The 16358-nt window shown below is 47.6% G+C and overlaps 1 protein-coding gene across 2 annotated transcripts in view; it reads left to right on the forward strand.

The window, feature by feature from the left end:
• The first annotated feature begins 6563 nt into the window (after nucleotides 1–6563).
• Nucleotides 6564–16358, forward strand: part of PXMP4 (peroxisomal membrane protein 4) — a 15461-nt gene continuing 5666 nt past the window's right edge. The window contains exons 1-3 of one of the 2 annotated variants that reach the window (XM_077769316.1): nucleotides 6567–6801; nucleotides 13050–13112; nucleotides 15914–16112. In XM_077769316.1, coding sequence (XP_077625442.1) covers nucleotides 6689–6801; nucleotides 13050–13112; nucleotides 15914–16112 — 375 coding nt within the window. In that variant the 5' untranslated portion in view covers nucleotides 6567–6688. Of the gene's footprint in view, nucleotides 6802–13049; nucleotides 13113–15913; nucleotides 16113–16358 lie in introns of both variants that reach the window. The other variant, XM_077769317.1, reaches the window with a different exon arrangement.

Genomic DNA, 16358 nt, shown 5'->3' on the forward strand with positions numbered 1-16358 from the left:
ACCACTAGTCGGGCCAACTTTCAGTCTGCACCCTAATTATATATGCACACTGATCTTATCACAGCCCTTCAGGAACATTCTCCAGTCTGTATCCCCCCTGGATCTACCCTGCACAGTGGCCCTGAAGTCACTTAGGCTTCTTCCCACCCAACCCACGTCCAGGAGTGCATATGGAGGCCTTCAGTGTTGCTGTCTCCAAACCCACAGTGCCTTGGGTCTAAGGCCCACCTCCGTGTTAAGAACGTGGAGTGCACAAGGCAGTCAGTTGGTGCCCAGGGTTTATAGATTTGGGTATGAAGGTACTGTGTTCCAGCCAAGCACACCGTTGACACCCATATCCCCATGGTTTCTTGGTCTGCATTTACAAAATTCTGCACCGCAGCACGGATCACAAAGTAGGTATCCAGTGTTTGTTGGTTTGGGTCTGTGCGCTCGGAGTCCTGGCCTTGCACCCGGGTGGCGCCTATCCCTTCCAGGTCTGATTTTGAGGCTCTGTCAGGGAACGAGGCACAGCTGGCGCTCACAGCAAGTATTTCGTGGTCGGGACTCCCGGCTCGGCTGCTTCAGCGCCCAAGCGCCTCCCACCCGCGCACGACTGTACCCCTCGGGCCAGCAGCCTTCAACGCGCTCTTCCAGGCCTGGAGGGCGCGCAGCCTCCCCGGCTGTTCCCTCCAGGAAACCCCTCCCGCGCCGGCCAGAGGCCCTCGCGGTTGACGCTGTTCATGTCCGAGGCCTCCTCCCACCACCAAGGCCTCGGCCATGCCTCCCCTGCTGCTCTCCCCCGGGGCCTTCCCTCTTCGCTGTTCCCGTCCCGTTGTCGCCCCAGCGCCGGGCCTCGGCTCCCGCGGCTGTTCTGGCCCGANCCCTCCAGGGCCTCGAAAATCGTCTGCGCCATCTTGGAGCCACCGCCGTCTCCGGAGTCGTTGCGGGGCTACGTGAGCATTGTGGGAGCCACGGCGGGATCAGAGCCGCCAGGGGGAGCTCGGGAGTCGCCGCCGAGCCCCCTGTCCTTGAAACTCAGCCGCGGCCCCTTCCCGTGGGCCTTCTCCATAACCCAGTCACAGGGGCATGTGGACTTCCACCCCTGTCTTACTTGAACCGCCACCTCTGCACATCGACTGCATCCCAGCCGCACACAGGGGACCTCCCAGTTGAGTATTGGATCCCTAATATTATCTGGACGCCCATCCCTGCCGCACTGGACTTGCCTCCTGCACCCCTGCAAGTTGAGACCCCCAATTCTGCAACATGGAACTTAATTCCACCGCAGAGTATCCCCCACCTAACCTGGGACCACCTAGCTCGGTCACTAGGACCTTCACCTAACACAAGACCCCTGCCTCAGCCGTGAAACACTGATTCCCACCCTTCTCATTGCCTCCAACCACAGCGAGCCCCATCTGCCTACTGGGAGCCACCTGTCTCGTGAAGTGTCTTCCATATCAGCCCGGTCTTACTCCCGCATCATCTCAAAGATTCACCCATGCTTTAAATGCTTAAACCCCCATTTCCACCTTTTGGGGACCTCCGTACAGACCTCCATCCCTGCCTCCTGGGGACTCCATTCTGTCAATAACCCCCCGATACCTACCTCAGGAACCTCCAGCCCAGGCTTATAGAAAGCCTATCCAGGTGCTCCAGCGATTCCTCCCATCCCCCGTCCCACACCTCTCTCTCTTTGCCTAGTCCATGCTGCATCAGCCACTAATATGCACCAAGTCCTATAATAGCTCCAGGATACAGTAGTCCTTTCCCATGGAGGTAGGGATGGAAGGAGCAGACTGACATTAAATCTTAAAAATTATTTATTTACGAAGTGTGACAGCGGTTCCAAAGAAGTATACTTGGGCCACAGGGAAGAGTTAGGAGTGAGTGGAGGGAGAGGCAATCAGGGAGGTGCCATCAGCCATGATCTCTCCTATGAATGTAGCTAAATCCTCCCATTGGACTACCATGGATTTGACTCTAAATGTTCTCATTGGTTTTCTTAAGCCTACTTTAGACTCATCTAAAGCAATAACCATAAAAATCACCACTTTCACTTTCTTATTTTCACTAAATAAATGTATAACTCCTAAAAGTAAAAAAAAAAAAAAAAATTTGTTCAAAGAAGCTTTACCCTTGTGGAACACTACCAGCCACTGTTCCTGATAAGTTGCCTCACAGACCCTCCATCTACACACCCCCACAAGGCTCATTTCTGCTGGTGAACTCCCCATCTTACCCGGAATACCACCCCTGTCTCCCCCAACACTACACCCTTTCCCCTTCCTATTCTCCCTTGCACAGCAAGCCCTGAGCAAATGTCTCACCCAAAGAGCCTACCCATTTCCTGGATTGTATGCCTCACCTTCTTTCCTGGGAGCCTTGGAGAGCCAGGGTGCTCAATCCCTAAACCTCCTTCCCATTGCTTCTTTAATAGCAGGGAGGCTAGGGTTCCCTCTTCCATGTTTTTCCTTTTAACATCACTGTTGATCCAATGGCCTTAGATTCTCATTATCTCTCCGCTTCAAGAGCTTCTCAACATAACTGTTCCTTTAAAAACTTATTTAAGTAATGTATTAATACATGCACATTTATTTAATTAGAATTGACCCTTGAACATCTTGGGAGGGGGGCGGGCACCAACCCTGAACACACTTGAAAGTTCTGTGTATAACTTTTGACTCCCCCCAAATGTAACTATTAACAGCCTACTATTTACCAATAACAGAAACTGTTGGTTTACAAGTATTCTGTTGTTATATGTATTACATACTGTATTCTTACAATAAAGTAAGCTAGGAAAAAAAAAGAAAATGTTATTAAGAAAATCTTAAGGAAGGGGGCACCTGGCTGGTTCAGTCTATAGAACACGTGACTCTTGATCTTAGGGTTGTGAGTTTGAGGCTCACTTTGGGTTTAGAGGTTAATTAAAAAATAAAACCTTTATGGGCACCTTTACGGGTGGCTCAGTTGGTTAAGTGTCCGACTCTTGACCTCAGCTCAGGTTATGATTTCACAGTTTGTGAGATAAAGCCCCGTTTTTGGGCTCTGAGCTGACAGCACGGAGCCAGATTGGGCTTCTCTCTCTCCCTCTCTCTCTCTGCCTCTCCCCTGCTTGCTCTCACTCTCTCTCTCTTTCAAAATAAATACATAAAAACTTAAAAGAAATAAATCTTTAAAGGAGTGCCTTAGTCAGTAGAGCATGTGATTCTTGATCTTGGGGCTGAGTTCCAGCCCTGAGTTGAGTGTAGAGATTACTCTAAAAACAATTAAAATTATGGGGCGCCTGGGTGGCTCAGTCGGTTAAGCATCCAATTTCAGCTCAGGTCATGATCTCACGGTTCTTGGGTTCGACCCCCACATCGGGCTCTGTGCTGATGGCTGGCTCAGAGCCTGGAGCCTGTTTCAGATTCTGTATCTCCCTCTCTCTCTGACCCTCCCCTGTTCATGCTGTCTCTCTCTCAGAAATAAATAAAACATTAAAAATTAAAAAAAAAATTAAAATTAAGATCTTACAAAAAGAGAGAAAATCATAAGAGAAAATATGCTTACAGCACTGTACTGTGAAAAATCCACACATAAATGGACCTGCACAGTTCAAACCTGTGTTGTTCAGGGTTAACTTTAATTTAAAATATTTGTTATGTATGTATTGTGTTAGACATTGTTCTAGATGCTGGGGACACATCCATGAATTAAAAGACAAAACCCTTGCTTTCATGGAGTCATCGTCCAGCAGGCAAGATGGGCTGTAACAAGAAAAGGGGGAGGAGAATGTTCTGTGACTATTTTTTTTTTTTCTGGAGGAAAGCAAGCTACTGTCTTGGTGGTCATGGAAGGCCTCTCTGAGGAGGTGGACTTGAGAAATGAGATGGAGTCATATGGAGAAAAGGAAACACCCAGAGCTTATCAGCTCAATCATCTTGGGCAAATGCAAAGAGCCTGAGGCCACAATGAAAGAAGGCCATGGTCTGTTAAAGAAGCAACTGAGGATGATACGTGAGGTATGGATACAAGAGCATGAGGATGGAGAGACACAAAAGGCCAGCATGAGGGTTGGGGTTTAGTTCTGAGCATGGTGGGAAGCACAGAACAGTAAAAGATTCCACCAACACAAGTCTTGGCAACTTTCCATATATTTTCATACATCCAGGGGCATATGCACATAGTTGATTTTTATGTGCTCCTCAGGCCTTTGCAAATGCAGTTCCTTCTTACCAAAATGCTATTCTTCCACTCTCATCGGAACAATACAAGCTTCCCTTTGTGCCTCCTCTAAAAAGCTTTCCCTGATCTGCCTGGATGGAATCCATTCCTCCCTTGCTGTTCCAGTTTCTCACAGTACCTGGTACTATTGCTGTCATGTGATTCTTTTCTTGGAAATTCCCCTTTTCTCCACTCCCTCACTAGGAGCTCTCTGAGCTGGGGGCGGGGGGCGGGGGGGGGGGGGGCACTTCTTCCATTCTGGTTGGAACTCAGAGCCTGACACAGAGTAACCTGGGAAATGCGCCTTACTTGACTACCTGACTGATATAACTGCTGAATGAGTTTTTGGGGAGGTAGAACCCATCTCCAGCAGGCTCCCGATTCAGGCTGCCCGCTGCTCTGAACTTTCTGCTCCTTTCCTTCATCTCTTCCTCCACCCAAATCTATCAGTCCTAGGTCCCATTTCCCTGGGGCCAGCTGGTTGGCACTGAACTGAATCAAATCACAGCTCAGAGAGTCCTGTATAAGTAACATAGTAATTCTAGGCATGGAGCCAAGCAGGGAGGAAGGAAAGTTTAGGAAACTTACAGTGTCACCCTCCACAATGAGTGCTCCAGTCACCCCAGAAAAGTTAACTTCTCCATGGGGCAGACAGAAATCATGAGCAGCTTAAACCGGATTCCTAGCTGCAAGGGAAAGGAAGTTAGGACACACATAGCAATACTGGGCCCTGACATCTTGTTCACTGGTATTGGTAGGAGATAGCAAGACATGGTCATTGCTATGGGCTGAATTGGGTCTCCCAAGAATTCATATGTCGACATTCTAACCCCTAGTACCTCAGAATGTGACTGTTTTTAGAGATAGCGCCCTTGAAGAAGTAATTAAGATTAAATGAGGTTATATAGGTAGGTCCTAATCCAATGTGTCCTTATAAAAAAGAAATTTGGACACAGGTATGTACAGAGGGAAGACTATGTGAAGATACAACAAGACAGCCACCTATAAACGTTTCAGTGTTTTTCAGAGGATATTTTTATATGTAATCTAACATTGCCATCAGAGGATTAACTGAATAAACCAGTCCACCATTGCTGGGAAGAAAGAAAGAGAGAAAGAGAGAAAGAGAGAAAGAGAGAAAGAGAGAAAGAAAGAAAGAAAGAAAGAAAGAAAGAAAGAAAGAAAGAAAGAAAGAAAGAGAAAGGAAGGAAGGAAGGAAGGAGAGGGAGGGAGGAAGAGAAAAAGAAAATCCAGTTTCAGTGATAAAACAGGCCAAGTATAATTCTTCTTTTACTAACCTCTGACACCATCTTCTGACACTGACTCAAGCAATAATATCCCAGATAAACACCACATGGTCCAAGTATCACATACCACACCCTCACAAGCCACAGCCACCACTCAGTGTGTAGCTGTTATTCAGTGACAACTCCACATAGTAACATACATAAATTTTACCCACCAGTGCTCTAGGAGCTGTCAACCCCAAGCTGTACTGGTTCAACAAGCATATGTTGGACACATACCATGTGCTAAGTGCTGGGGTTACAGCAGAAAACAAGACAGACAAGGTTTCTGCTGTCATGGAATTTACAGCGTGGTAGAGGCAATGGACGATGGACTTGTAGCAAACAAATAATTTCAAAGAGTGAAAAGTTATATGAAGAAAAGAAAAGAGAGGGCAGTGCTACAGGCACTAGGAGGCCCTCTGTGAGGAGGTGGCATTTGATCTGAAACCTGACGTTTGCGAAGGAGCCCGCTATGGGCAGAACTGGGGGTGATGCATACCAGTCAGGGAAATAGCAAGTTCAAGGCGCTGAGACAGCAGCATTCTCGGCATGCTCAAGGAATGGCATCCTTGCCAGTTGGGAAGGATGAGAGAAGAGTGAGGCGGCAAATGACAGGATATGCTGTTAGAGAAGGAACCAGGGGCCAGATTATACAGTCTTCTTCTTCTGTGGACTGTGGAAGGAGTTTGTATTTGAAGAATAAATGGAAGCCTTTGAGATGCCATATGATTTATGCTCTGAGAAGTTTGCTACGATCACTGTTACCCAATCAGAACTGTCCTGTGTAAAGGTGAGGTCTGGCTCCTTCCAGGGCCACCATCTTCTAGGGAGGGTGGCTCCTCTTGCAAGAAACCTCCCTGAGAACTCTAAGGTGACACGCCTACTTGCAATCACGAAGGAAACAGTCTACCTGGTTGGATAAAATACAGATATAGGATTCTGCCCCCCTTAGAGCTGGTCGGGCGGAGCCCACTTGTGATTGGTTACAAGCTCTCCCACTCTTCCAATCAGGCGCTACTCGGGAGAGCGCTAGCATCCCATTCCCCGTGCGACAGTGAGTGAGCCACTCGATCGGCTCTTCCTGTAAGAATGACAGCAGACAGAGCCTATGGGCGCAAAGACACGGCTGCTCCGCTGCGCGCTGCCAGGGTGTGCTGCCGGGACCTTGCCAGCGCTGGTCCCGCTGCTTCCCCCGTCTGCTCGTCCCCATGGCCGTCCCGCCGCAGCTACGGGCTCTGCTCCTTGCGGTCAACGCACTGTTGCGCAAGCGCCGCTATCACGCTGCGTTGGCCATGCTTAAAGGCTTCCGGAACGGGGCAGTGTGAGTGGGGCCGCCGGGCCGGGCCGGGGATGAAGGGTGGGGTCCGGCTGGGGTCGGAGGAGCGGATTCTGGGCCCGTCGCAGCACCGTGTGCCCTTGAGCAGCCCGAGTGTGTCTCTAGGCCTCGGTGTTCACCGAGGTGTCCAGCACAGTGGGCGCTGGATTTGCGGTTCCGTGCCCCTTCTGAGCTGGGGCTCCCATTAAGCTGTTTCTGGGTCCTACGTGCTTTGCAGCCTGGCCCACTTGTCTTGACCACCCTCCACGCCAGCCCTTATATCCCCTCGTCTGGGCCTCCCCCTCCCCACCCCCACCCGCATCCCCCGATATGTGTCCTTGGTTTTGTCTGGCTTCAGCAGTCCCTTCTGCACAATGAGAAGTGGCCGCTGTCTTCCAGCAGGCCAGCGCTGCCTTCTGCCTGTGCTCCCACCCTTAAGCTGTACGTGGGCTCGGATCCCACTTCTCACTTCTTATCTGTATGACTGTAGCCCTAAGTCCCCATCCGGCCCAGGGGACCCCTAAGGCATAAGCCTGAGGAGTGAGAACGACTGTAAAAGAAGCTGCAGATATTTGCTGGACATTAAATTGATTCCACCCTGCCCGTCAGATCTGCTGGAAAGGAGGTCTTGGGGTCATTTCACCTGGCTGGTAACTGGAGGGGAGCTCCACCTCCTTTAAAACTCATGCATAACAGGATCATTTATTGAGAACGTACTCTGCCAGAACTGGGAACACAACGGAACAAACCAGAGATCTGTTCTCCTGGAGTTGGCATACTAGTGGTGGTGAGACTGCCTCTGTTCAAATCTTGGTGCCACCTACCTGTGTGATCTGGAGCAAGTCATTTAGCTTCTCGAAGCCTCAATTTCTATAAAATGGGGATGATAATTGATAATAATACTTACACCATACTGTCAGAGGATTGAATCAATATATGTGAAATGCTCAGCACAGTGCCTGGTATATATATCTGTTGGCTGCTGTGTGTGTGTGTGTGTGTGTGTGTGTATAAACAAGCATGTCTGCCTAGAACACTCCCTCACCTTTTCAGCCCTCTGCTTGAGTGTCACTTTCTCAATAAGGTCATCCCTGAACTCCTCACTTCCTCCCATACTTAATTTTTTCCTCCATACTACTTGTCACCATCTGACACTAAGTTCACCTATGTATCCTGTTTTTATACTCTGCCTTTCTTTCTAGAAAGTGAGCCTCATGGGGACAGAAATTTTTATCTGCTTTGTTCCTTGGTGTATTCCTAGTGCATCATACACAGGATGCTCTAAAATGTTTACTGAATGAATGTACAAGTGTAAAAGGTAGGAACTGCAATTGTCCCCATTTTCCAAATGAGAAGACTAGCACAGAAAGGTAAACTTGTTACTCATGGTCACATCATTTGGCCAGTGTTGCAGTCAGGATTCAAAGCCAGAGATGCCTGATCCCATTGCCAGGCTCCTGGCTTCCATGAAAACCCAGAGTCAGGTGGAATTGGTTCCTTCTGAGCCTGGAAATGTTATCAGCCATGCCGCAGTGTGACGAAGACAAGATAATATCAGTGGCCCTTTGCAAAGTTATTTTAAAGACAAAGCAGGAGTGAAAAGGCATCACAAGGCCCTGGTGCCAATGGGCATTGCCCAATGTTAGCTTTGTATACATACTCTCAACCCAGTTGTTCCTGCGGTCTCAGGGACCTTCCCAGCCAGAGGAGGCACTTGCTAAGGTCGGGCCTTTCTCAGGCCCAGTTCCTTTATTTCAAAGCTGGGTGCCTTCATCTCTTCTGGCCTCAGTTTCCTCCTCTGTAAAATGGAAACAGCCTCACCCAAACGGAGTGATCTAAGGCAGTGATCCCACTGCTGTTTAGTACTAAGGCACCGTGCCCATCTGTTCAAGGTCCTAATGAGATTCATTGTTAAAGTACCATGGTAGTGCCAGAAATGCTTTACAGAGGAGGTGGTGGTGATATTTTGAAGGCCAACCTGGAATTTGCCAGGAGGAGAAGGGCATCACAAGCAAGGGAATGGTTTGAATAAAGGCCTGGAGGGGGAAAAGAATATGCTGTTTGTGCAGAGAGGCTGTCCATTCAGGGAGGCAGTCTTGGATGACTAAGACATATAAGCTTTGTAAAATTGAACTCACTGTGATTTCCACTCCTTACTATGTCAGTGTACATCTCTAAAAATTAGAGCATTTTCCTATATGGCTAAATTATCATGATTATACTTAATAAATTAATAATTATAGTATTGACTACTGTCCAGTTAATAGTCAAATTGTCCCAACTGTCCCCTAAATGTCCTTCCTAAACGTTAGTATGCTGAGACCAGGCTCCTCCCGAACATCACATTGAATGTGTCATTATGTCCTGTAAGTCCTTTTAAGCCCCAGGCATCCCCCTTTTTCAGGACTTAGAGTAATCATGTGAATGGTAGTAACTGGCTTCCACCTGTGTTGGAGGGCTTTGGGAATGAGGCCTGGCAGATGTAAGGAGGTGGGGGCACTATTCTCCTTATGTCTGAGGTATAAGCAAGGGCCCTTTTCACTTTGGTGAGCTGGAGGAGGCTAAGGGCCTCTTTGGAGGAGGTGGGGCAGAGAGCTTGCTGAGGTCAAGATGGGGGCCCTGCCCACTGCTAGGCCGGAGACAAGATAAGCAATTCAGCATGGCCACCGCAACAATAACACTGGCTTCAACTTAACATTTATAAGTTTAATTTCTATTTTAAAAATTAGGTAATGTTAGGAGTGCCTATCTGGCTCAGTCAATAGAGCATGAGACTCTTGATCTTGGGGTTGTAAGTTTGAGCCCCACACTGAGTGTAGAGGTCACTTAATAAAATATTTTTTTTAACTTTTCTTTAATGTTTTTTTTATTTTTGAGAGATAGAGACAGAGCATGAGCAGGGGAGGGGCAGAGAGAGAGGGAGACACAGAATCTGAAGCAGGCTTCAGGCTCCGATCTGTCTGCCCGACAGACAGAGCCCCATGCGGGGCTCGAACTCCCAGAGTGTGACATCATGACCTGAACCGAAGTCGGACGCCCAACTGACTGATCTATCCAGGCGCTCCAATAATAAAATACTTTTTTAAAATTAAATAACTTTCAGAAAAGGCATAAAAAGTTAGATGCTGTGCCTGGCTGGCTCAGTCAGTGGAGCATGGGACTCTCAATCCTGGGGTTGTGAGTTCAAGCCCCACAATGGGCATGGAGCCTACTTAAAAAATAAGTTAGATGAGGGTTGCCTGGGTGGCTCAGTCAGTTAAGCAGCCGACTTCAGCTCAGGTCATGATCCTGCAGTTTGTGAGTTCTCACGCTCTGTCTCTGTCTCTCAAAAATAAATAAACATTAAAAAAATTAAGAAAGAAATAAGTTAGATGCTATGAAGGCCTGCCCACCCCATTCTTTTGTCACTCAGTCCCCCTCCCTGGAGGTGATCCTATGTCCAGTCTCATGTCTCCCTCCAGAAATATTGTCTGCATGTACAAACAAATACATATATTCTTTCCCCATACCTTTTCTTTTTTACTTTGTTATTATTTTAAAAATGTTTTTACTTATGTTTGAGAGAGCGCAAGCAGGGGAGGGAGAGGGAGAGGGGGGGCAAGAAGATCTGAAGTGGGCTCTGTGCTGACAGCAGCTAGCCCCATCTGGGGCTTGGATTCAAGAATCTAGAGATCATGACCTGATCTGAAGTTGGATGCTCAAACGACTGAGCCACCCAGGTGACCCAAGACAATATTTATTTTGAAATAATTTTAGATTTATGGCAGAATTACCTCGTTTACACAATTTTATATTTTACACATCTTGCTTTAATACATCCTGCAGTGCACATAAAGCTGTCTCAGTCTTTTACATCTGTGTAGTGTTCCACTCAGTGGTGGGACTATTATTTATTTATCCAGAAGCTCCCCGTGGATGGACATAGGTTCGCTTCCAGTCTTTTGCTGTTTCTAACAAGCCTGCAGTAAACAATCACAGACACTCATAAGACAACAATATGTAGTCATGGTCATTGTGCCAAGGAGTTTTAAATGTTTTTTTTTTTTTATTTATTTTTGAGAGTCAGAGAGAGAGAGAGAGAGTGCGAGCAGGGGAGGATCAGAGAGAGAGGGAGACACAGAATCTGAAACAGGCTCCAGGCTCTGAGCTAGCTGTCAGCACAGAGCCCAATATGGGGCTTGAACCCACAGACTGTGAGATCATGACCTGAGCCGAAGTCAGACGCTTAACTGAGTGAGCCACCCAGGCGCCCCAAGGAGTTTTAGACCTTGTAGCGTGGTAAAGTCAGGGCCTGTCAGCTGGAGAACTTGGTGGGGTAAGAGGGAGTCCAGTAAAGAATTAAGAAGGAAGAGACTAGAACTTTTACATGTGCTATATCCTTAACTTCCAGAAGCAATTCTAAAATGGAGAATACTTTTTACTGCTGGGAGAAGAGAGGTTCAGAGAGGTTAACTGACTTACCCAAGTTTACACAGCAAAACATGGCAGGGCTTTGGCACCAAATACTACAGTATCTCCTTTCTATTACCCACTTGAATATAGTTAAAACAGTGGGGGTGCCTGGCTAGATCAGTGAGTGGAGCATGCAATTCCGATCTTGGGGTTGTGCATTCAAGCCCTATGTTGAGTGTGATTATTTAAAAATAAAAGCTTAAAAAAAAAAAAGAAAGAAAGAAAAACAGTGATGGTGAAAGTTTTCATGTTCACACAATCCCCAGTGCTCAAATGAGGAGGTACCGGGAGGGTCAGGGGAAGAGGTGTGAGTCTTAAAAAGAGGGATTTATGTAACTTTTAAAATTTGGCCTTAAATCGAGTCTTAAAAAGAAGCACATATGTAACTTTTAACATTTATTTTGGCATGCCTGGCTGGCTCAGTATGTAGCATGTGTGGCTCTTGATCTCAGGGCCATGAGCTCAAGAAGCCCCACATTGGGCATGCAACTTACTTTTAAGAAAATGTTTATTTCACTTACTTTAATTTTAAAAGCTATGCTTAATCATTATAGATCATTTTGGAAGTATAGAAAAGTTAAAAGACAAGAGTAAATTTACATACTTCTCTAGCTCTGGGGACATTGCTAACATTGTGGCATATTTCTTTCCAGTCTTTTTTATTTTTTAAATCCAGTTTTACAAACCTCACGTCCTCTTATCTATAATAGTTGGAAAGAGTTCTATTTTGAACAGGTAGAAGGAAGTATGTTACTCAGCAACTATTTTAGGGAACTTATTAACTTTAAGATAGACCAAGGTAAGGATAGAACCTTCTAGAAATTACCTTCCCTCACAGATAATTAAAGGCTGTTCTAGAATCAGTCAGTAATCACGTACTGAGCACATGCTATATGTCAAGTACAATGCAAGGTGCAGGGGCTCTGCGGAGGACAAATCAAACACAGTCCCTCACAAAGCCCACAGTCTAGTGGAGGAAAGAGATAATTAGAATAGAATAAGCAGTTATGAGAAATCGAGTCATTAACCCAGGGGTGTAGAGTGCTGCAGAGAAGCTTGGGGCTCTGTGGCAATGAAAATATTGCCCTGACCTAGACTGTTGGGTAAGAAGCCTCCGCAGAGGCCCCAGCTGAGACCGGAGAGCTGAGGAGGCAGTGGCCATGTGAGAAGTAAGGAAGGACACTCGGGGCAGGGGGAACAGCCTGCCCAGAGGCAGGGCAGAAACAGGCAGTCCAAAGACCCACAGGAAGGCCAAGGGGGCTGGGTGGAGCAGGAGAAGAGGGGCGCAAGAGGTAGAAGTAAGCAGGGGCCGCATCCTGCAGCACTTTCAAGGCTGTGGAAAGAGCCTGGATTTTATTCTGTGACTAGGGGAAAGGTATTGGTGGCTTTTAAGCTGGGATGTGACATGATTTGTGCTTTAAAAAAAAAAATGAGCTTGGCTGCAGTGGGAAAGTCAGTGTGGAACTGAGGGAGCAAATCCACACAACCAATTGGGTGGGATGGTGGAGACCTTTGACACACATGGTCCTCTTTCATTGAACTTATAACCAGCCCTCTAGCCAGACATCCCCTTTACTGGTAGGCAAACCGAGGCTCCCAGAAGCTAAATAACAAGCCTGAGGCCACACTGCCAAGGTGTCAGAACTGGGATTTGAACCCAGATGTAACTCGAAAGCCAGCATTATCTCCCCTTCCAGGATGATGTTAGGATTAGAGTTGGAGAGGGGGCAAGGAGTCAGAGAGCCCAGGGAGACTCTGTGATACAGGGATGCCATCGTAACTGTTTCCTTTCATCTCTACAGCTACGGAGCCAAAATCCGGGCCCCTCACGCGCTGGTCATGACCTTTCTCTTCCGGAGTGGCAGGTACCTACCCCCTTCTCAAACTGGGAGAGAATATGTTCAGCCCTCAGTGCCAGGACGGTTGAACGAGCTTCCTAGCTAGGTCTAACATGTCCCCCGTCACCACCATCTCCTCAAGTACAAACTCTGATCCTATTATTGCTGCTCAAAAACTCCCCCGGCTCCCACTGTACCCCAGAGAAGCCCAGCTTCCTTCCTTAAAAGCCCCTTTGCAACTAGTCACGAGGAGCACTGGGTGATGCATGGGATTGTTGAATCACTACATTGCACACCTGAAATGAAGATAACAGTGTATGCTAACTATAGTGGAATTAACATAAAAACTTTAACAAAAGGCTCCCCCCCTGCTGCCTGGCCTCAGCTGCATCCCCACACTGTCCCCTCCATCCAGCCTGCAGTGCCCTTGGCACACAGGACTCGCTACATACCGAGTGTGGTTCTACCTCCACACATTTACTTACTCCCTGCTGGGGACGCCCTTTCCTCTTCCCCACCTTGGTTTCCTTCCTGGCAACCCATACCTGTTTTATGTGGGTTACTTCCTTGGGAAAACTGTCCATGACCTCCCTCCCTTGCTTAAACTTCTTGGTCTTCCTCCAACCCCCCGTGACTTTCCCCTCACTGTACTTCTCAGAAACTACTCTGTGGCCTGTTTTTTTTTTTTTTTTTTAATTTATGTTTATTTTTGAGAGAGACAGAGACAGAGTGCGAGTGGGCGAGAGATAGAGGGACAGAAAGACACAGAATCCGAAGCAGGCTCCAGGCTCTGAGCTGTCAGCACAGAGCCTGATGTGGGGCTCGAACTCAGGAACCGTGAGATCATGACCGGAGCCAAAGTCGGACGCTTCACCAACCGAGCCACCCAGGTGCTCCTGTGGCCTGGTTTTTGATGCTAAGATTTATTGGCCATGGGTCCTCCTTGGGCCGACCATTGCTTTTTTTTTTTTTTAAGTTTATTTATTTATTTTGAGAGACAGAGAGAGAAAATGTACATGAGCTAGAGAGGGGCAGAGAGAGAGAGAGAGTCCTAAGCAGGCTCCATGCTGTCAGCTCAGAGCCCAGTGTGGGGTTCGGACTTACAAACCGTGAGATCATGACCTGAGCCTAAACTACAAGTCAGACACTTAGCTGACTGAGCCACCCAAGTGCCCCTGTGGTCTGGTTTTTAATGTATGTAGCTTCATTTGGAGCTTATAAGAAGTACACATGGACAGCCTATTGGCCAATTCCAGCTCGCAAGATTTTCCCTTTTTTTTTGTTTTTTTTTTTAAGTAAGTCTATGCCCTTCATGGGGCTCCAATTCACACCTCTCTTCTTGTATTTGTGCTTTATTGATTCACTGATTTTTGTTTTGGTTTTTGCCCTCCATTTTCTTAAAATTGAACCCATTCATTCAAACAGTAAGTATTTATTGAACATCTACTATGTGCCCAGACACCGTTTTAGGTACTAGGGATAGAGAAGTGAACAAAGCAGGCAGTGATCAAGGGGAGCAATGCTGGTGGCCCAGACATTGGTGGTGGCAGTGTAGGTGAGAAGTGATCAGACTCTGGAAACATTTTGAAGGCAAGATTGGCAGCAACGCTTGATAACTGGGAAATCCAGCTTTCTTGCATTAGTGTCCGGCTGGCACAGTCACTATAGCATGTGACTCTTGATCTCAAGGTCATGAGTTTGAGCCCCATGTAGGGCATAGAGTTTACTTAAAAAAAAAAATACATGTATATATATACGTGTATATATATATTTTTTTATATATATATAAAACTGGCAACACGGGGCGTGTGTTCTTGTGAGGTGAGAACCAGCTGACTCCTGGCTGTCCCCGCTCACATGGCCAATTTCCACAGGTTCCAGTTGACCCACTTCAAGGTCCTCATCTAGCCTTGAGAGCACTTGGTTGGTTTTGCCATTCTTGAATTGACTCCCAGGGTACACTCTGCCCTTGTCCTGTGTTCTCCTCACTGCCCCCTAGTGACTTAATTTTAAAGGATAAATAGAATCCTTTCCCTGCTTAAATGTGTACTTTTCTCAGGATCAAGACAAAACAGCATGGCCCCACCTCTCCCCACATCATTTCTCTCCACACTCTCTGCTCAGGCCTTGATGGCTTCTCTCTGCCCCTTCACTGCCTACTCTCTGTCCCTCCTCCAAACCTTTGCATGTGCTGATCCCTCTGCCTGGGATGCAAGTCCTCTCCCCTCTTGACCTCATTGACACCTCATCCTTCAGATCCCAGGATCATCTCTGGTCAACGTCGAAGTTTGACTCTTGCTTCGTGATTATTTATGTTCCTCTCTCCCTTTAGATCATATACCTTATGAAGGCAGCAAGCATTTTTCCTCAGAATCGTATCCCTAGCTCCAGCACATAGTAGGCTCTCCCTTACTCCATTCACATCTTCACAGCTCACTCCAGGAAAAAAACATTCATTGAACACCTACTATGTGCCAGGCCTTGTTTTAGGTGTAGACACCACTCTTCCGTAGCTTCCACTGGGGTGGGGTAGAAGTGGGAAGAAATAATAAACAAGCATATAAATGTCAGCTGGTGTAAGAGCTGTGAAGGAAAAGAGGACAGTACATGATGGGCATTCTTTCGTGTCGGGTGGTCAGGCAAGGGCTCTCTGAGGAAGTGGCATGGAGCCAAGGCCTGAATCCAGTTGGGGAGCAGCCCCGAGGACATGGAAGCTGGAGGCCTGGGGCTGAAAGAGCAGCGGCCTGGTTCACATGTGCATGCCTAGTGGGTGAATGCCCTTGGAACAGTGGGGCCTGCGCTCACGGGGGCTCCCTGTGTTTGTGCAGCCTCCAGGAGAAGCTGTGGGCCATCCTGCAGGCCACGTACACCCACTCCCGGAACCTGGCCTGCTTTGTGTTCACCTATAAGGGGCTCTGCGCCCTGCAGTCCCATGTGCAGGGTGAGACCTACCAGGTGCACTCATTCCTGGCTGCCTTCATCGGGGGCTTGCTGGTGTTTGGACATAACAATAACATCAACAGTCAGGTAAAGACCCTGCCCCAGGATAGGGGTCAGGGGCCAGGGATGGGGGGTGGGAGGGACGTGGCCCAGGTATAGAACTTGGGGTAGAGGTCAAAGATGAGCTCTTCGTTCTTTCCACATCCGAGGGTCTGTGATTCACTAGTCCCTGTGTGACCTTGGGAAGATCAGTTTCTCCTCAGTTCTCTCATCTGTAAACGAAGCGGCTTGTTGAAATTCTGTCATTCCCAAAAATCAGTGTGCGTGCTGTTG

This window comes from Crocuta crocuta, unplaced genomic scaffold (assembly GCF_008692635.1).
Source record: "Crocuta crocuta isolate KB4526 unplaced genomic scaffold, BGI_CrCroc_1.0 scaffold445, whole genome shotgun sequence".
Taxonomy (NCBI): Eukaryota; Metazoa; Chordata; class Mammalia; order Carnivora; family Hyaenidae; genus Crocuta; species Crocuta crocuta.